The 19,680-nt window shown below is 34.3% G+C and overlaps 2 protein-coding genes across 11 annotated transcripts; both read left to right on the top strand.

Annotated features, from left to right (window-relative positions):
* The first annotated feature begins 851 nt into the window (after positions 1-851).
* On the top strand, positions 852-1,223 carry LOC132273089 (S-protein homolog 24-like). The gene has a single exon (XM_059774121.1). It carries the CDS (start codon positions 852-854, stop codon positions 1,221-1,223), a length of 372 nt encoding a protein of 123 aa, XP_059630104.1.
* A 3,648-nt stretch (positions 1,224-4,871) lies between these two features.
* LOC132274898 (NADH dehydrogenase [ubiquinone] 1 alpha subcomplex subunit 13-B-like) lies at positions 4,872-19,107 on the top strand. Of its 10 annotated transcripts, XM_059776254.1 has the most exons (6): positions 5,206-8,646; positions 8,760-8,789; positions 11,674-11,822; positions 12,853-14,451; positions 18,269-18,355; positions 18,807-19,106. In XM_059776254.1, the coding sequence occupies exons 4-5, from the start codon at positions 13,586-13,588 to the stop codon at positions 18,321-18,323; spliced, it is 921 nt and encodes a 306-aa protein (XP_059632237.1). In that variant the 5' UTR covers positions 5,206-8,646; positions 8,760-8,789; positions 11,674-11,822; positions 12,853-13,585; the 3' UTR covers positions 18,324-18,355; positions 18,807-19,106. The 10 variants fall into 10 exon arrangements, 8 of the variants coding, with proteins under 8 accessions (XP_059632240.1, XP_059632237.1, XP_059632235.1 ...); XM_059776252.1 differs by lacking the exon at positions 8,760-8,789 and having other exon boundaries at positions 18,804-19,107; XM_059776250.1 differs by lacking the exon at positions 8,760-8,789.
* The last annotated feature ends 573 nt before the right edge of the window (positions 19,108-19,680 follow it).

The raw sequence follows: 19,680 nt of genomic DNA, 5'->3' as shown, positions 1-19,680 counted from the left end.
CAATGTGTTTAGCCAAAGGGATTCTTATCCCTTTGATATAAAAACGCAAAAATAAATATATCCAAATAGCATTATTCTTCTCACGAGGTTCTACACCGACTACGTCCATTTGTAAATTTGATTGATATATCATATATGTTACAAAATTGACATCTATTTTGCATTATTATTTGTCATCTTGTCCATTTACAGAGAGAATATGGTTGAGACTAATTTGTAGTAAATGTGATGAAGAAAATTAAATATTTTTCTGTAATACAAACAAACCTATTAATGGATAATGGGTTTAGATTGCAATTAATTTTCTTTTAGCATTAGAAAAAACAATAATGTGAAACCTCCCTAAATAGACGATTTTCTATCACAAATTATTTTGTATTGTCCCTAAAAATAGAATAGTCATCGTGGTAGGGCTTCAAATTCAAAAACAGTAAATACATCTCTTCCTTTTGAAGGCCCATCCCTACAAAACCTTTGCAAGAAGGTGAAAATTGTTATTTCACTCATTTCGATCCGTTAGATATGTTACTGAATTTTGGATCAATAGCCAACTTAATGCATTGAATGAGACGCTTCATTGGGAAACTTTTGTCACCTACCCTTCATTAATATTCAGAAACTTATAAGGTTATCAAATTGCTAAATCGGGTATAATTCCATCTTATACTATGAAATTATCAGATACCCTTTTGAAACAATTTTACATTTCTCTTGACAAAAAGTCATATATTTTCAGTATGAACAAAAAGAAGAGTATTCAAGACATGAACTCTTTCAAAAAAATTGTGTTCATACTAATCACGTACAAGTTTTTCTTCTCTCTTTTTCAAAATTTAATAACGTATGAGTTAATGGTAGAGTCAGACACCATAACTCAGCTTCAAGTGTCAGTGATCAACAATTTAGGCGATAATACGTCGCTGACCGGTCATTGCCGGTCACCAGACAGAGATATCGGCATTCAGACCGTCGAGTTTGGTGCCGGTTTTGGCTGGAATGTGGATGTTGTTGTTAGGAAATCCGAGGCATACTACTGTGAGTTGAGTTCTGGAAAATTGCATGGACATTTTGGTCTTTTTGAAACCGCAAGAGATTATGGTAGGTGTGGTGGTGGTGGTGGTGGTGGTGGTGGTGGTGGGTGTGTTTGGAGGGTGGATTGGGATGGATTGTATCTCTACGTCAAGAAATCAGATGATTATGTGTTGCAGTTTCGCTGGCCATAGTGTTTGGCTAACGAGAAAATAAGAATTTGTAAGGATAACTCATTTTGCTTTTGGTTCTTTTGGTTGATTTGGGTACTTGTTGGTGTTCTTGTGAAGTTATGGCTACAATTTTATTCGGACTCAGTTTTTATTTTTATCTCTTCATTCCTTACAAGCCGTGGATCAGGATTATAGATTTCATTATAACTGAGTATATAAGTGCATTTAGGGTTTGTAAGTCATTTTAGAGAAATTGAAATTTGTAATCTCGTCATAATTTTTTTATGACTTTATTTCTTAGGTAGATCAGAATTATAAATTCCATTACAACACAGTATATAAGGTCATTTAAAGTTTACAAGTCATTTTTAAAAGATTGAAATTGTAATCTTATAATTTTACATATTTTTATTATCGAATCTTTATTGTTCAGTCTCTTTTATTTATTTTTTCTAGTTTCGTGGTGAAAAAAATAAAGAATAATAAAAAAAAATCAAATCATGTTACCGAGTAATCTACAACTCCCTAATGAAAACTTTTGGCATGAATTAACCGATCCTGATTGTTTAGATATCAGTGTGTGTACCACTTTTTATAGCATATTGTGTATTGAATTTTGCAATATAAAAAGAGTATATACATCAGTTATTTTTTTTTTTTACAAAATTAAATATTGGAAATATGAGGAAGAAAAAAATGTTTGATTTTTCTTGCATGCCTTAAATAGTGAACACCTAACCTTATCATTATACATTTTCTTTAGTACTTTGAAAATGTCAGTGATCCCACTCACAGTGGGTGAGTAATTTAAATTCTCCAATGCTTGGCAAGAGTAAAAAAAAATAAGAACAATATTAGCCAAGACATGACTCTTTTGAAAACTTTTGTGCTCATACTTTTTCCAGCACTAACCATGAATGAGTTGCAGGTAAGAGTCTCTCACCAATGAGGCACCAATGATTCCTGTGTTGATGATCACCAATTTAGAAGAAATTATTAGATACTTCAAGATCATATGATTTCGATTAATCACAAGTTATCATGTAATTAAATTTGTCAATTTTACTTAATATTTTTTTTATTACGTGACAGCTTGTGATTGGCTTAAACTACATAGTCGTGGAAGAATTAATAATTTTTCACAATAAGATTGTGAGTTACATTTCTCAAATGTAACATTTACAATGGGACGGAGGGAGTAATTTATTGTTGACTATCCATTGCCAGTCACAAGACTGAGATCTTGGCATTCAAACTGTCCAATCTCGAGCTTGTCTTCACTGGATTGTCGATATTGTTGTTAAGAAATCTGAGTCATAATACTACTGTGACTTGAGTTCTGGAAAATTACATGGCCATTTTGACATATTTGAGAGCAAAAGACATACGGTAGTGGTAGGTGTGGTAATGATCAGTGTATCTAGAGGGTTGATAGTAGGGGTGCAATTAGGGCCAATTCCGGTCAGGTTTTGTCCCAGCCCTTCGGGTTGGGCTCGAGGAGTTCGACCCGAACCCAATCCAAAACCTGAAAAAACTGTAGCATTTATATATATATTTTTAAATATCTCCCAAATCATCTTGCGACCAACTTCAAGATAGGTGTATATCTTGTGTGTGTGTGTGTGTGTGTGTGTCTTGTGTGTTGGTATGTATGTATGTACAGACCTCTAAAGCAACCCCAATGAATGAAGCTTCAGCCAAGATGATTGCTAAGCCCCTGTAGTATGCCGACCGAGTTCAAAATCTGAATCATGATTTATTGTTAAGAACCCCGTGTATTTTCGATTCACTACTAGGATTTGATGCTAGGGCTTTGACCCCGAAATAGGCCCACCAATAGTTGTTGCTTTTTTTTTTTTTGACTTATGTCTTATCAAATACATATTATTCATATTTAATAGTTGTCTAATTTCAATTTGAAATCTTTTAAGTGTTATTTTTGAAAATTCAAATTTATATATATATAAGTAAATATAACCCATATTTTTATGGGAGGCTATTTTTTTTAACCGATTTTTCCAGTTTAAATATATATTATTTAAATTATTAGTAATACTTAATAAAAATAATAAACACAAAATAAAAATATAAGTTTCAATCAATCAAATTACTAAATAGTTTCTAATTTACAAAAGATTAAATTATAAAACACAAGTTATATAGTAATTTTAGAACTTAAATAGAAATTTATTTACTATATATATAATTAAACGTGTATAAACTAGTTAATCGTATCGCTCAACCCAAACACGATACGATTAACTAAACGGGTTAATCACATCACCCATTTATGACCCGAACTCCTTTAAATTCAACTCAAATTCATTTAACTCATGTCGTATTTGAATCGTGTTGGCAGATCGAATCAACTTTTGTCACCCCTAGACACTTAACAAAATATATAAATAGTAACACAAAAAAAAAAAAAAAAAAAAAAAAAATTCCAGTATACATGTGCCTTAATACATGATAGTATATTAAAGTAGACATGTTAATGAATAGAATTGATCAAATTCATATTCGATTTGTTAAGTTAACGGATTATCAATTTCAGATCTCTAACAAGTTATCGGATTGAATGTTTTAATTCATTTCTTATTTAGCTCGAATCCGAATTCGAATTAAAATCATATTCACGAACATATATAGTTTTAAAGTTAAAACGTAACTATACAATCAAATAGGGATGTCAATTTTTACCGTCCCGCCGGGGCCCCACCCCGTTCCTCCCTGTTAATAACGGATATGGGAACACGTATTATACCGTTGGGGCGGACATAGATACAAATTTGGTACCCGTCGAGGGTCACGAGGCGGGTAAGGGTTCAATATACATATCCTAGGGGCCCCGCCCCGCATATAACTATATTTAATATATATATATATTAATAAGTTATTTTAGCGGCTTACCCAACCCATCTCTTACAATCCTAATTTGGGATGTAAACTTGGTATTAAATTTGCTTTTGTTTTGGTTATGGTGGAAGTTGGAGCTTAAAACTTCTTGTGATTTGGTTGTATTAAACTTTTATTTTTGTTTATTATGTTCTTTGAATTATATTATGTGCATGTTATTTTTTTTATTTTTGTTAGAATACATAATTTTATTTATGTTGTGTCATTCCTAGGCTTTGCACATTTAAATAGCAGGAGTTTAAGTTCCAAAAAGTGGGAGAAAAAATTTTGTTAGTGGGGCGGGCACGGGGCACAGTATTTCCTAACGGGGCGGGGTTGGATATCAAAATTCAACCTGTCGCGGGTCTCGGGGCGGGCATGGACTTGACAAAAATTAAAAGGGACGGGGCGGAATTTAAGGAAACCCGCTCCAAACCCGCCCCGTTGCCATCCTTACAATCAAATGAATATATTAATAAATAATTAATGTATATTAATTTAATAATAAATAACTAATATATATAACATTCATATATAATATATTGTAATGTAAAAAATTATATACATTATAATTGAATTAAATTAAATAAATTTATATCTAATTTATTAAGATAATCATCAAATATATATTTTTTAATTCGTATTTAAATAATTAGATCCAATTCGAATCAGAATTCACATTGAAGTTGGAAATAGTATCCTAGAAATGAAAAGTGAGTAGTAGTGGTTTTAATCACCCGCCTGTGAACTAGACAAGTGTCACCTGCGTCGCCTGATTCTACAAACACACGTGTATTCTCTCGATTGGGTTTCTCTCACAGCCAAACTCTCTCTCTAGACACAGTTCGCATACAATCGGAGAATCTGAGAAGAGAAGACGAAGGAAGATGACGGAGGCTGTGATAAGGAATAAGCCGGGTATGGCGAGCGTGAAGGAGATGCCAATCCTCCAGGACGGTCCGCCGCCGGGCGGTTTTCCTCCTGTCCGCTTCGCTCGCCGGATCCCTAATAAGGGTCCGAGTGCCGTCGCAATTTTTCTCACTGCTTTCGGGGCTTTCACTTGGGGCATGTACCAGGTCGGCAAAGGCAACAAAGTCCGAAGGTCAGATTTTCTCCATCATCGTCTTTATGATTCAATATGTATCTCTCTCGATATATCTCTACATCTTGTGGGTCTCGATGTGGGAAATTCTTTGATTTTTGTCATGGTGAAGATGATGATTATTCGTGATTGAATTTTACTGATTATTTGCCAAAAAAAATTATAAAGTTAAACGTGTGGAAAAATGAAAATCTTGAAGGTGTTTATTGATTTGAATCGAATTGGGTCCTCATGTTTTTGCCTCAGTTATGAATATATTGATGAATGCTCTGATGATGGTGCCTGCATGTTTTCAGCTGAATTGGGAAAATACAGGCTCTAAATTTAGAATGTTGGGCTCAAAATTTTGGAGCCTCAGCTTGTCATCTATATACTTGTAAGGATGGAGTGATTGAGTGGTAGATCTTTAGGACTCGGGTGTGCAGGTTGTGAGTGCAAGAAGGATTTTATGACTTCTATATAATATGATAAGATTATAAAACCCACCATGGTTATGGATGACCTGACAAGACACATCCAATATGAGATTGTGTGGTGTATGTTACTTGTGGTTGATATTATTTTAGTTGATGAGACTAGAGAAGGAGTTAATGCCAAATTGGAGGTTTGGAGAGAAGTTTTAGGAAAAAAAGGGTTTAAGATAAGTCGAAATAAAACTGAATACATGTAATGTACTTTTAGTAAATCTAGAAAGACAAATGAGGAGGATTGAGAATCAAGATGTACAAAAACTGAATTTTTTTGTTATTTAGGCTCAATGATTCATAATGAGGGAGAAATTGGAGATGACGTTAATCATGTAATCAAGGCAGGATGGGTTAAATGGAGGCGTGAATCTAGGCTATTGTGTGATAGGCGTATCCCCTTACAACTGGAAGGGGAGCTCTATCAAACAACTATCAGACGAGTCATACTTTATGGTATCAAATGATGGGCAGCTAGGAAACAACATTTGCATATAGCCAGTGTGGCAAAAATGCGAATGTTGAGATGGATGTGCAATTTGACTAGAAATGATAGAATTAAAAAAAAAAAAAAAAAAATCGTTCGGGAGATGGTTGTAGTAGCACCAATTAGAGGTAAAATGAGAGAAAAAGCTCCGTAGTCATGAATATTTAGTGCTAAACAAAAGCTCCGTAGTCAATCTTGATTGTCAATATAATTTCGATTTTCCTTTGTCACTTGTGTTCAAATCAAGCTCTGTTGCTTCATGAATATGGAAAAATTAATCTTTCGTAAATTAATATGGAAAAATTAATCTTTCGTAACTTTGCTCTGAATGATGAACTTTCCAGAAAGGTTTTTTGGTCAGTGTATACTTGCAAATATTTAGCTTGAAATTATCTGGTTAGAGGATTGATGCTAGTTAACTTTCTTGGATTTAACATGTGTAATGCTGATAGTTCTAGGCGATTCCTGGGTTGTTTATAAAATCTGTGCTTGGAACTGTTTATTTGGGTTTTTGGTGTGTGAGACCCTAAACAATGTTATCAAAAATGTTGAAAGAGTGGTTGTGATTTCAAATATATAACATTAGTTCAAAGTTAGGAAGAATGATATTGTCCATGTTGATATAGTAGGGAAGGATGTAATAAATCTGTTTGAACGAGGCTATGACTTTGGATAGTGCAGAATGGAAAAATAGGATTCATGTAGCCGACCCCAGGTAGTTGGGGAAAGATTTTGTTGACTACATGAGTACGGAGCACTTTTACGAAGGCTCATATTGGATGGATAAAAGGAATTAGTTACTTGGATCTGAAACTATCATTAACTTACTGGGAATATATTCGCTAATCCTTAGAGGGGTCAATTTCATCTATTGTATGGGGATTTCTGTTCTGGCTATTCAACACTCACCAATGATTGAGCATTAGCTTACTGGGAATATATTATGGTTTGTCTTAATTGTTGAAATATAAGATGACCGAGAAGAGTGGGTGATTAACTAATGATTGGTTTGGTCAAAAGGAAGGGTGAGCTGATAATTTTATCTCAATGGATAATCAAAATTAGCGCAATGTTGAAGCATTAGTTTACCGGGAAGCATTTGTGGGTTGTTGATGATTCTTCCATGATTTGGTTGGAAAGGGGAACGAAAAGACAGATGGGGCCTTTCCATCTGGCCCCATTATTCCTTCCACCCAAAAGTGGGAGGAAAGGAGGAGGAAATTCCCCCTCTATTCACATATTGTGTCCCTCTGAAGAGAAGGGGAAATTTTTGCCTATAATAATAATATTCTATTTAAGAATACATACCCGTCCCATATTTCTTTCTCAAACCACACTATATTCTATTTAAGAATACATACCCGTCCCATATTTCTTTCTCAAACCACACTAAAAGAGTGAAAACCTCCTTCCTTTCTTTAGGGACCTCTTCTATGCCTTCCATCTTTCCTTCTTCCTGTTTTTCATCCCTCATACAATCATACCGAATGAAGCATGAAAGAGGATGTGGTTTTTGATAGAGCTAAGGAAAATGTACTTGTCTTATCTACTCAATAGTTCAAATTGGGGCTTTGTGAATTGAGTCGTAACCTGTTGAATCAGACAGAATGGTAGGACTGTTTCTGTCAATGTGAAATTTTGGCATATAAAGCTCATACAGGAACATGGCAAACAGCATGATTCAAAAAACTGTATGCTGTCAGTTAGAATCTGATGTAACAGGGACTTCTCATGACAACCTAAATTATGGGGGCATATCTTCTTGATTTTTTTCCTGATATGAAGTTGAGTTAAAAGAAACTAATTTCTCGCTTCTGGTAGGACAAGTAAAAGGTTACTAAAGCATGATGCAATTTTTATCCTAGATTTGGTCATAATATTATCAAGTCAGATTTTGATGCATGACAAGTGACACATCCTAGTATATGTGCTTCATGCTGAGTGTAAATGTATAAAGGAATGTCGTTGAATATATGGATATAAGCCTAAAATGGATAGTTTGTCATCATTGTTAATATTATACTTTTATTTATTACCCTTTTTCTCTGCCTTTATTCTACAATAGTTATTGTTACTGTGCCTCATGCTCTTGATAAGCTCATTATTTAATTGCCTATTATATTGGGAGTGGGATCAGTGGTAGTTTATCTTTAAATCAATGATAAATAAGTGCCAAAGCTGCCTAGTTTCTTATACTATTAAAAAAAAAAAAAAAAAAGAATTATTGAAATAATCATTGATATGTAACATGCTGATGATTTCTACATTATGCAGGGCACTGACGGAAGAAAAATATTCTGCTCTGCATTATTTGATTGCTCTCCACTGTTTATCATGTTAATTATCTTAGCAAATGACCAGATGTTTTGGGAAGACTTCACATGTTTGGACATTTCTCTGTGCATGCTTAACAAAACTATTGTTCATGTGGCTGCAAAATACCTGGAATCAGACATATCCTGATGTCATGGACTATTTCTTGCCCTAGGGACCAAGGTAGATTTTTGTCTGGCCTGCATTTACTTCACTAGTTTATTGAATACTTGTCTTAACAGAAGATATATTTTAGTTATTTGAAAATGACACTTATGTCAACCGATGAATCTCAGGAAGAAGAACATTGTAACCTCTTTTTTCAGGTGAATGATATTCGACAGAAATTGAGTTATAATTTTAAAAGTTCAATTTTACAATTTGTATGATTTATTCTTCCTCCATTTGTAGTTTTAACTATTAAGGCTGTAGGAAGAAATGCCATCTTCTTCCTGTAGGGAAAAGTGGCGCTTTCTCCTCTCAACTAGTTATCGTAGAGCAAATCTTTTCGCACAAATACACAAAGAGGAGTGCCAACTTCATTTTGCATAATCCTTTATTCTTTTTCAAATCAAGCAGTTTTTATGTCAACTTGCTTCCTGTAGAAAGAACCTAGTGCTGGACCCAAAATTCCCCTTGATATATTTCATTGATGTGAACTTGGACGAGATTGTGTTGGTCATAGGTTATTCGTCACTTATTTAGCTGGCTTATCTAAATTTGAAGTGTGTAATTATCCATTGAAATCTGTAGGGTTCTTTATTTAAATCAAATTATATCAGTATTGCACTATCATTTTTCTCACATAGTCATATACGTCTGACTGAATACACGTTGGATGATTGAATCTATACACGTTGGATGATTGAATCTACAAGTATGATTATATTAAGGCACATGCGCTGCATAATACCTTTTTAAATAGCTTACTGTGTTATAAATCATATTAAACTATGGTATATAAAATACTAATACTAAAAAAGGAACTCACTTCAATACTAACTCCTATTCTCCAAAAGGTTGGATAATGTATTAGAATCTTTTCATGCAATTCTGCTTCCTAGTCCAATTTCCTTGAAGTCATATATACTTAAATTTGGATTTGCATAGCCATGCTTTCCGGATTTATCCTTGGGAAAAAATATAATTTGTCTGTTGACAGAACTTAGAAGAAGCAGAGTGTTTATAAAAAATCAGAGGAGATGATACTCAGTTTTCCAAACTTTTGTATCCTCTTTAACTTCTTAGATAATTGATCTTTTCTTTTTAGATCATTTTTTTTATTTAATTGCTTATAGTGCTGAGAACAAATATATAGTTGTGGTGTAACTTTTCTACACATACATCTAAATTTTGCCAAGGTTTTTTATATCCTGTAGAATTATAAGTTTGGATATGAACAGGGAAATGGCAGTTTTTTTTTTTTTGTCTGGAACAAACATGGTCAGCTTCTTGCACTATATGTGATGAGACTCGTGACTTTCCTATAAATGTAAAATAACACCAACCTCTAAGCCCACATTTATGCACGGTAATTTAAGATTAAATCACAAAATATATATATTTTTTTTAGTTGGTACTCACACACATACGTCTTTATTGAGACTTGAACCCCTGACCTCCCTTTGGGAAGTAAGAGGCTAATACCGCTAGGCCACCACAAAATAATTACAGGAAAAACAAAAAATAAGAATCGTGGAGGAATGCAATAGTATCAAAAGGTTTAAAAATTAGTAGGACTAAAATCGAATATATGGAATGTAAATTTAATGAAGGGTCGGATATTGATAATATGGCCACACTTCAAGACCAAAGAATTATCTATAATAACAGTTTTTGATATCTAAGTTCAATAATACAAAAGGATAATGAGATAGATGGCGATATTATTAGTAGAATTGGATCAGGTTGGACAAAATAGAGACAGGTTTGTGGTGTGTTGTGTGATAAAAGAATAACAAATAAGTAAAAAAGGGCAAACTCAGTGCACGAAGCTCCAGCCATTGCAGGGTTTGGGGAGGGTCAGATGCATGCAGCCTTCCCTCCGCAATGTAGAGGTTGTTTCCTTGTTTCGAATTTGTGACCTCGCGGTCACAATGCAACAACCTTACTGTTCTGCCAAGGCTTGCCCTTAAAAGAATAACAAATTAGTTAAAATGAAAATTTTGTAGAACAATTATTAGACCAACTATTATATATGGAGCAGAGTGTTGGAATTTTAAAACAAAAAAACTACAACGAATTCATGTAGTTGAAATGAGAATGTTGAGATGGATGGTAGGAGTGACTAGAAGAGATAAGGTCATTAATCAAAGTGTGAGGGAGAAATTAGGAGTGATGCCTGTTGGTGATAAAATAAAGAAAGTAGATATATGTGGTACGGACATATACAACGAAGACCCATAAATGCAGCAATAACAAGAAGGAGACTAATTTGTATAGAGGGTAAGCGAGAGAGAGAGGCAGGAACATGGGATGAATTTATTAGAAATGAGTTCTTAAAGTTAAATACTATAAGTGATATCGCATGTAGTGAAATGAACGTAAAAGGGCTACCTTCTGAAAAATATATATATATTAAATTCCCGTTCATATGGGATTAAGACAAGGATGGTTTTGATAATGAACCATAGACAACATCTCATTTGTTACATTGTTATATCGGACACTGATTCGTGTAGGAGTGACATAGGTTGAGGCACATTTTCGTTAATATGTTAATGTAATTATATTTAGTTCTATCGAATGGGGTTATATTGATGTTCAGCAAAATGGGTAGTCAAGGGAGGTGACCATCTTGGCCTAATATTGGGGCAAGGAAAGGAAAATCATCAGAGGAGCGAATATTGTATATTGTGAGAAAACTAATACCTTTCCGCAAGATCATTTTTTAGATTAACAATTTCTTAACTTTTAGGACACTTCATCTGCGTTCCTTGTATTAAACTCCTAGCGTCATTCATTATGTCAAAAACATGTCTTTCTTCCTCGATGCATCTCCTTTTTCGTAGATGAGATCTTATGTACCTTTTTTTTTTTGTATGAATATTCGTGATTTTATTTATTTTTTTGCAAGTGGTAATTTTGTTTGTGTTTTCTTTGATTTCTGAAAATTTAGAAGGTCCGGCATTAGTTTCTCTGCAGCGACGTGTTTTTAACGCCTTAAGGCCATCCAGTTCTATTTGACAGCTTTGAACTTTTATTTTTCAGTTGCTTTTGGATTTGTTGAGCTACTCTGCTGCTAGTTTTTCAGCTTTGCAAGATATCCTCTTCTAGTTGACAAGGAGTTGATGATTATTGTTGAGAAATTCACTATCGAACAGTTAAATTTGGCGAAGGATTCAATGTTGGAGATTAAGGTATTAAATATTTGCTTCTATTATTTATGTGCATGTTCGTGGTAGAGAAAAAATTGTTTAAGAGAGTTGTTTATCAAGCAAATTAAATCCGTCTCATGTGACATAAATTACAAGTGAAGTAAAAAATATATTTAATTCCATAGGGAAATTGGTAGATTAGAAACACGGAAGCACTTAATTTGCTCGTTATCGTTTATATGCAAAATTATTTGTGCAAAATGTTGTAAACAGTTTTCAGCCTTTTTCTATATATTATGATTTTTCAGTCACATAAGTGCTGGTTCTTTGAGAAGTATGCACTTTGAGTAAGGAAAAGAGCCTTTTAGCAATGGGCGAAGCTGAAATCACGGGCTCAGCTTCGTAACGACCTCATCAACTTTTTGGATGAACCTTTCTAATGCCTCAGTATAAGGCTTAGTTTCTTAATGACCTCAGCTTGAGGAACCAAGCTCGACATATTTACATTAGTGAAACTAATGATATATATAAGTTTTAGTTGTATGGCTCTGGTTCCCCCCGTTCCACCTATTGTAATTATGATGAAAAGTCGGTATTTGCTTCAATGTAGACCTGGAATCCTTTAAGTTACTTAGTTTATATGTATTTCCCATCATTATCGTTCAATTTGAAAAATATTCTTTGTCAAATCGAACTTGACCTCAAAATTGGGTTCTTTTATACTGGCTGGTTGAACTGAACACGTTTCACCAAATTCAGTTAAAACTTCGGTTGAGCTTGAACATGATCTTAGTTTGACAAGCCAATCTTATTATTTTCCAGAACTCAGCATGGCTTGGTACATTTGCATCCTTATAGCAGATTGTGAATGTTGTGTAGATGGTATGAAATTTTCGCAAGCTAAAATCCTAAATTTTTAAGGGAAAGTTTGTCGTTCTATGAAATTTTATGAAATTGGGTTCTTTACCAGTCCACCTTGTAAAAAATGTTATTCTGTCTACATAATTCACCGTTAATCCAAAAAACTTGGTAGTATCACTTGCTAAGGTTCTCCTTTATCATCACCGAACAGAGAATTCATGCTTTTGGTTTGGAAATACTGAAGACAGCACAGGGAGTCCTTGATGCTGTGATACGACTTTGCAAGGTGTATTCTGATGTAAACTGGGATTTCTTCAATGCAAGAATTGATAAAGCTAAAAACATCATAGATTTTGAAGGGGCTGATAATGCAAATCATGTTATCAATATAACAAGTCGCTGTGTAGAAAAACTGTGTGAATTGGGTATCCTTGCAGCTAAAGATGGTGGGAGTCTTGTGACTATACTTAATTTGTCATGGAGAGGTGTGGTTACCTTGCTTCAGCGTGGCAAGGGCGCTTTAGCAGTAAAGGTGGATGTGGCTGATATTGTTCTCATTCTAATTTCACTGGCAAATGAATCTTTAAGATGTGCAGCTGAGAATTGGTCTTCTGTGCTGAAGGAAGCGGTTTCTGTGGCAGATGCTAAAAGGATATTCCTACCAGTAAAATTTTACCTGATTAATGCAGTAAGAATATCCTCCCAATACCCATGCCAAGCATTTTCAATAGACAGGGATATAACACTATGTGTCCTGATGATCTCAACTTTCAGAATCTCACTGAGTAAAGGGGAACTCCTGAAATCTGCTAGTGAATTGTTGGGAGAACTTCTGGAGCCAACAGCATTCCATTTTACTGAATTCTTTATTAAATTCAGCTCAAGTGAAACAGGAACACAAGTTCCAAATTCTGTACTGGTTGTTCATTGATGAAAGTGATTTAATGATTATCCCTGGAGGTCGGAATAGTAACTATAGGACTACTTCAATCGATAAAATGTTTTCTTTAAATTGTGATGCTATGCATGGAGCAAGAATATTATTGCTTGGTCGGGTTGCTTTATTTCTTAGTTTTTTGAAAAGTGCTGCTGATCTTGAAGAAGATGTAATACTAGGGATCACTAGAAAGCTTGGATGGCTTTTTGATGTCTTAATTGATGTGGAGGTGTATTCTTCCGTCCTTGCTTTGCAAGTTCCTATATTAAATGGTTCTAGTGAAACCCCGGAATTAGCTTATGAGCCTATGTTTTCTAACATTCTGCACGCACTGAAAACATTCATGATTGTAGTCTATTCCAGTCCAGCTTGGGGTGAAATTGAATCCTTCCTGCTCGAAAACTTCTTGCATCCTCACTTCCTTTGCTGGGAGATTGTTATGGAACTTTGGTGTTTTATGGTGCGTCATACTGAAATAAACATGGTGACTGACATTATCGATAAACTTTGCTTATTGTTGAGATTTGTGGCTTCTTCAAATTCAGTTCTTGTTCCTGGTAGTGCTTTACGCAAAATTGCAAGATCAAGTTGCATGATTCTTTCATGTAGTCCACAACATATGGTAGATCGAGCTTACGGTTCCATTGTTGGCAGTAGTGGATCTAAGTTGTCATCAGTTATGTTTGTAGCCTTGCTTATGGAAGGTTTCCAGCTAAATTTGCTTTCGGATAAGATGAGAAGTGTTGTCGAACAAAGAATTGTAATGGAATATTTTGAGTTCGTGGAGAGCTTCAATGACGAATCGTTGAGAGTGTGCAATTCTGATGCGTTTGGTGCACCAGTCTTTGCTATGTCTGCTGTTTCTCAGTCTCTGTAAGTAGTCAGTTCCTTACTATGATATGTGAGCTTCTATATTGAAAATGAATATTTTACTTCTTGATGCCCATGTGACTAAATGACACTGCTTAAGAATAATCTCAAATAATTTACCTTGATTTTATAATGTCAATCAATAATTTACATTAATTTGCAGAAAATAAGTGAACAACAAATGATTTTGCCTTTATGCAGTGTTGGCCCCTATGTGGAGTGCTAGGAGGGAAGACTGGAGAAACTTCAACTCTTGGCATTATTTTTGTTTAAAAAAAAAAAAAAAAAAAAAAAAAAAAAAAAATAGTTGCTCTAATATTGAAACCCTTGTCCTCATGCTTGTCAGTCTGGGTTTTTAAAATTACAAAGACTGGTGCACCAAACGCGTTCTTTATATATATGCATACATATTTTGTTTCAGTTATTTTCTCAAAATTCTTGCCTACTGTGTCTTTACTACCATTCTATGTACCAAATTAACGTCATTTTGGTGCATATCATGGAGTCCAAAGCGAGCTGCACGAACCTCCAACACATGGTCCACATTGGACTCCATGCTTGTGCACCAAATACGTTCTAATTATAGTAATTAATTAATACAACAAAAACAATAACACAAAAATTACAACTATTTTTCCAACGAAAGGAAAATTTTATATTTATTTCAATATCTAATATCAAACTTAACAATCAAAAGACATGAATTAGCTTAGAAATTGATTTACTTCCTTACAATTGTTTTTTGCCCCTCTTTCTTTTTACTTGAGGTGTTGGAATAGGAAAAACGAGACTATTCACATATGAAACTGCTATTGGCTGCCAAACTTCTGTTCGTGCAAGACGAGTGCACCTGTTATTTTTAGGATTATAGATGAATATCTTTATCTTATAAAGTATCATCACAATATCACCTTTCTTCGTAACACACAATGGCTCCAAATAATTTATATGTCTTTTATGTATCCAATGTGGGATGACAATTAACTTGGTCCAAGAATTATGCTCACCATATTGCTCCATAGTCCACACCTCAAAATAGTTCTTATCAATGGTACTAAAATATAAACTGAGGCATCCTTTCAAAACCGTCAAATCAAACATAGCTCCCTCATTTATACAATTTGGTGATGGCATCTCCCTGAACTTGTGATCCACCGTATCAAAGTAAACAATCACACACTCATATTGGTTTGTACGGCCAGCAACGTAGAGTTGTTCGTCTCTGTAGGAATCACCATACATAAAAGTTGTGTAGGAATCACCATACATAAAAGTTGGTGGATCAGAGGTTCCAACCATGCCCAATCTGTCGGGAGAGGGAGGTCTCACGTTGGCAACTCTAGCCGTGATTGACTCTATTATTATTGATCAAGGATTTATAAGCAACCATGTGTAATACTCCATTAGCAATAACGCCCGAACAACCGCGATAACCCAAATAAGGAAAGCGGTTAGTCCCGGTCCAGCATTGACCTCTGAAACTGTAAACCACAAAATCTGACTTACAGAAAAAGAGGAACTTATAATCATCCATTAAAGAATCATAGCAAAATCCACGTAGTGCATAATCCTTATATATTTGATCAGGACGTGAGAACTTCTTGTATGCTTTAGTTGATGGATTCCACAGTACACATATGGGTTCCTTTATAAGACTCAACACTACTAAACCATTCCAAGAACACTTCAGTACATAAGACTCCTTATACTTCTTACATGGAAAGCATAGTTTTTGCTCAGAATCATCACTGCAGTCATAGGCTATGGAGTTGAAATCGTTGGTCTTCCATCGGTTGTAGCCGCATGCTTTGACCGTCAAACTTAATTGATTCATTGAGATATGATCTCTCAAATTGGGGAATTGGAAATTGCAGCAAACAATGATTTACAAACGTACCTAAATCGCAATAGAGACTTGACGGGTAGTCTCAAGAGTATAATGTGATTTCATATGACGTGTCACCTTCAATTCCTCGTTTCCTTCGGTGTATCATGGCTTCGCTCTTCTCAGCGGCGGCAGAAGGATTCATGCAGGAAGAGTTTTAGGTTAAAATAACAGGAAGGGTTTTTAAGCTTTAGGTTATATATATATATATATATATATATATATACAAAATCCTAACTTCCAGAACCCTAACTTCCCCGCAAAAAGTCCAAGTGAAGAAAGGATCGACGACATCGCGACTCAGAGGCTTTCTTGGATGGGACACATTGTCTGTTGAACTCGTCGGAGCCTCAAGTATATTATTTCGATAGATAGGAATTCAAATCAATGAATGGACAGGCGAACGTCATGCACCAGGAAATCGAACCGCTCTAACAAATGAATATGAATTCCATTAAATACCTTCCTTAGTCTCTAAGGAAGTGAAGAAAGATACTCACAATCAGACTATATATAGAATTACCCATAGAAGATACAAGCTTCAATACGCCTACTCACAAGCAAAAGGATTACACAAAGGTTACCTATTAATTATTAAAGGAAGCCCAGAGGAAGTGAACCGGTTGTAGCAGTCTCGCTTGCAGCTCCTGTAGTATCCCTGGTTTTTCTTTGATTTTTCAAAACCCTAAGCCAAAACCGTGATCCCCCTCTCCGTCGGTTCCCCAATAAAGGGTCTGACCTCAGACACCAAAGGGTCAATGAAACGCTAGAGAGGATCTAGCCAGCGGCTGCCAAGGCTCGCCGCGATCTTCTTGCCGCCGGAGAATGTGTGTCCGCATGGAAGGTCGTGCAGTCTCTGCTGTTGACGCTGCGAGCCGATTCATGGGAATCGTTAGGGTTTCAAATGCAACAAATCCAGCATCTCCAACGCCTTATAGAAACAGAAGCAAAGGTAACGTGAAAATAACAGTATTTTTTTCCCTTAATTCTCTGCTTGATTGCTGAGAAAAGTTTAGGAAAGAAAGCAAGTAATTGTTGGAGTCTTTATTAACTAAACAACAACAAAACCCTTTCCCAGAACTCTACCCACAACTTTGGTCTTATTCTTTCCTAGCATTAATTCCCTCCATGTTGTCCATGTCACTTTTCCTAATTGTCCATGTAAATTAATTATATCGATCTTTTATGAAAAATCTCATTCAGGATTTTTATTTTTATTGGCCAATCTTCCTTTCTAAAGTTGATAATATTGAAGATGTGTTTGTGGATGGATTTCACCTTTCAAGTTCAAATAATTTCCACACAAATCTCTTGTGAAGTAACAATACTTTGACAAGTAACATAGCTCACTTTCACTCTTATTTCTGGTCATGAAGAATTTGAGAAAAGTTTAGGCATCTGTATTTTGAAAACTGACAATTATAGTTTTCATAATATCATTCATGTTACATCAAACAATATAATGTGTCTTATAATCTGATGATGCATGTTGAATGGTTCATTTGTATAGTGTTTAGGAATAGTTGTATAAAAAAATTGTTTAACTACTTGCCAAATAGGCTCAAAACAATGCTCTATTTTAGGTTAAAATAGTTCTTTCAGCAATATAAGAGCTTTAATAAATGTTTTGCCAAATAGATAAAGGAAAAGCTTCTGCCATTAAAAGCTCTTTTAAATACACTTTCCAAACACTAATGGATAAGGCAAATGGAAGTGATAGCTTGTACTTCTCTCCCTTTTTTTTTTCCTTAAAATAAAAAAGAAGAAGCAAAAGCTATGCCAAACAAGCCCTATCAGAGTGTGCCTTAACTTATAGTATTGAGATTGGCGTATTTTTCCATTTCAATTTCTTCAATTTATATTAATTTTTTACTTTTTATTTTTACTTTTGTTAATTAGGTCAATGCATTTATCCACTGCTTTGTTGGTGTTCAGAGAATTACTTCATTGTATGAATTGGAAGTTGCAATTTGCAAAAGTGAAGGTGTAAATCAGTTTGAGGAGCTAGAATATTGTTAAAAGGTATATTTCAAATTATATCTATCTATTTATATATAAATATATTTGTTAGGTAAGGTACATTGTTAATGGAGTGAGTTAAAAACTTGATAAAATTGTGGACTTTATAAATCTTAATGTTTTTTAAAAATTAAATGTAAATAAATGGAGCCATATGTTACGTTTTCCTTAATCTTTTGTTCGTATAGTACAGCTAGAGTTATCATTCCACCAAAAAAAAAAAAGTGTACATTGAATTTTTGAATCAATGCATGCTTATAAAAAATAAAAAAAATCACATTGCATCCACAACAAAGAAAACCAATCATTGCCTTTGTTGGTTTTAATAAAATTCTAAACCAATCATTATAGCTCAAGCTGTGTTAGAGCCAGACTTGCAACAATCAAGCTTAAAAGTAGCTTAGACTTGAAGCAGATCGCATCTCTCTCACAACTGCAACTACTTTTCCAGCAGGGTTGTTCCAAAGCTTGTGGTCAAACCTGGCTATTATCCTAAACCAATGCATGAGAGGCTGAAGATTACAGTGATGGAGTTGGCTCTCAGCTGCTGCTTATGTGTTTAAACTGGTTGATGGGTTGTGTAATTAGAAGTGTAATGTTGGTTTTAGATGTGCTCTGTTTGTTGTTTATCTCTTCCCTAATTGGGACACAATGTACATTCTTTCAACCTTAAGTAGAAGCTTATCCTTTAACTAAAAAAAAAAATTGTATGCCTATTGTTCTTCTGTGGACTTAATTTTAATGTTTGTTTGGCTAATTTAGAACACACTTCCATGGGCAGTGTTTCTAATTTTTTTTTTTTTTTTTACCTGAATATCTATAATATTGAAGTAATAATAGAGAGGGGGTAATGAGCAGAAAACAAGGACGTTTTATCAATTTGAAGACTAAAATACATAAAATTCCCTTTAAGGCAAAATAAAAACTCTCTCCCTCCGGGAAAATAATTTGGTTGTCATCTCATTCCCCCTCTCCCTGACAAAGAAAGGTTAATGAAGAATTTAGACATTGTTTTGAAACTCTATGCTCTACATATATTTGAAAAAGAAAAAAAAAAAAGTAAAAGTGAGAATATAATTCCCTGAACTACCTCTGTAGTTTTACAACCAAAAAAAAGGAAAACAATTCCCCACTACACGTTTGTAATTTGAATTTTATTAGATAATTTAAAATTTAGTATGATTTGAATTTTATTAGGTAATAATTTATTATATGTGATAGAGTTTTATAGATTTAAATTTTGTTATTTTATTTTATTTTTATATATATTTCAATTTCCTTTTCTTACCTAAAAATGACCTTTTTCTTTTTATTTTCTTACCTTACAT

This window comes from Cornus florida, unplaced genomic scaffold (assembly GCF_030987335.1).
Source record: "Cornus florida cultivar Cherokee Brave unplaced genomic scaffold, ASM3098733v1 CherokeeBrave_3.0.0_Hap2_Chr09, whole genome shotgun sequence".
NCBI lineage: Eukaryota > Viridiplantae > Streptophyta > Magnoliopsida > Cornales > Cornaceae > Cornus > Cornus florida.
This window is presented reverse-complemented; position numbering and strand designations above follow the sequence as displayed.

Bases quoted from the DNA above. Each gene is read 5' to 3' on its own strand.
- LOC132274898 (XM_059776252.1), top strand. From the start codon at position 13,586: ATGATTATCCCTGGAGGTCGGAATAGTAACTATAGGACTACTTCAATC. The intron at 14,452-18,268 runs GTAAGTAGTCAG...GTTGGTGTTCAG, and splicing joins TCTGCTGTTTCTCAGTCTCT to AGAATTACTTCATTGTATGA.
- LOC132273089 (XM_059774121.1), top strand. From the start codon at position 852: ATGGTAGAGTCAGACACCATAACTCAGCTTCAAGTGTCAGTGATCAAC.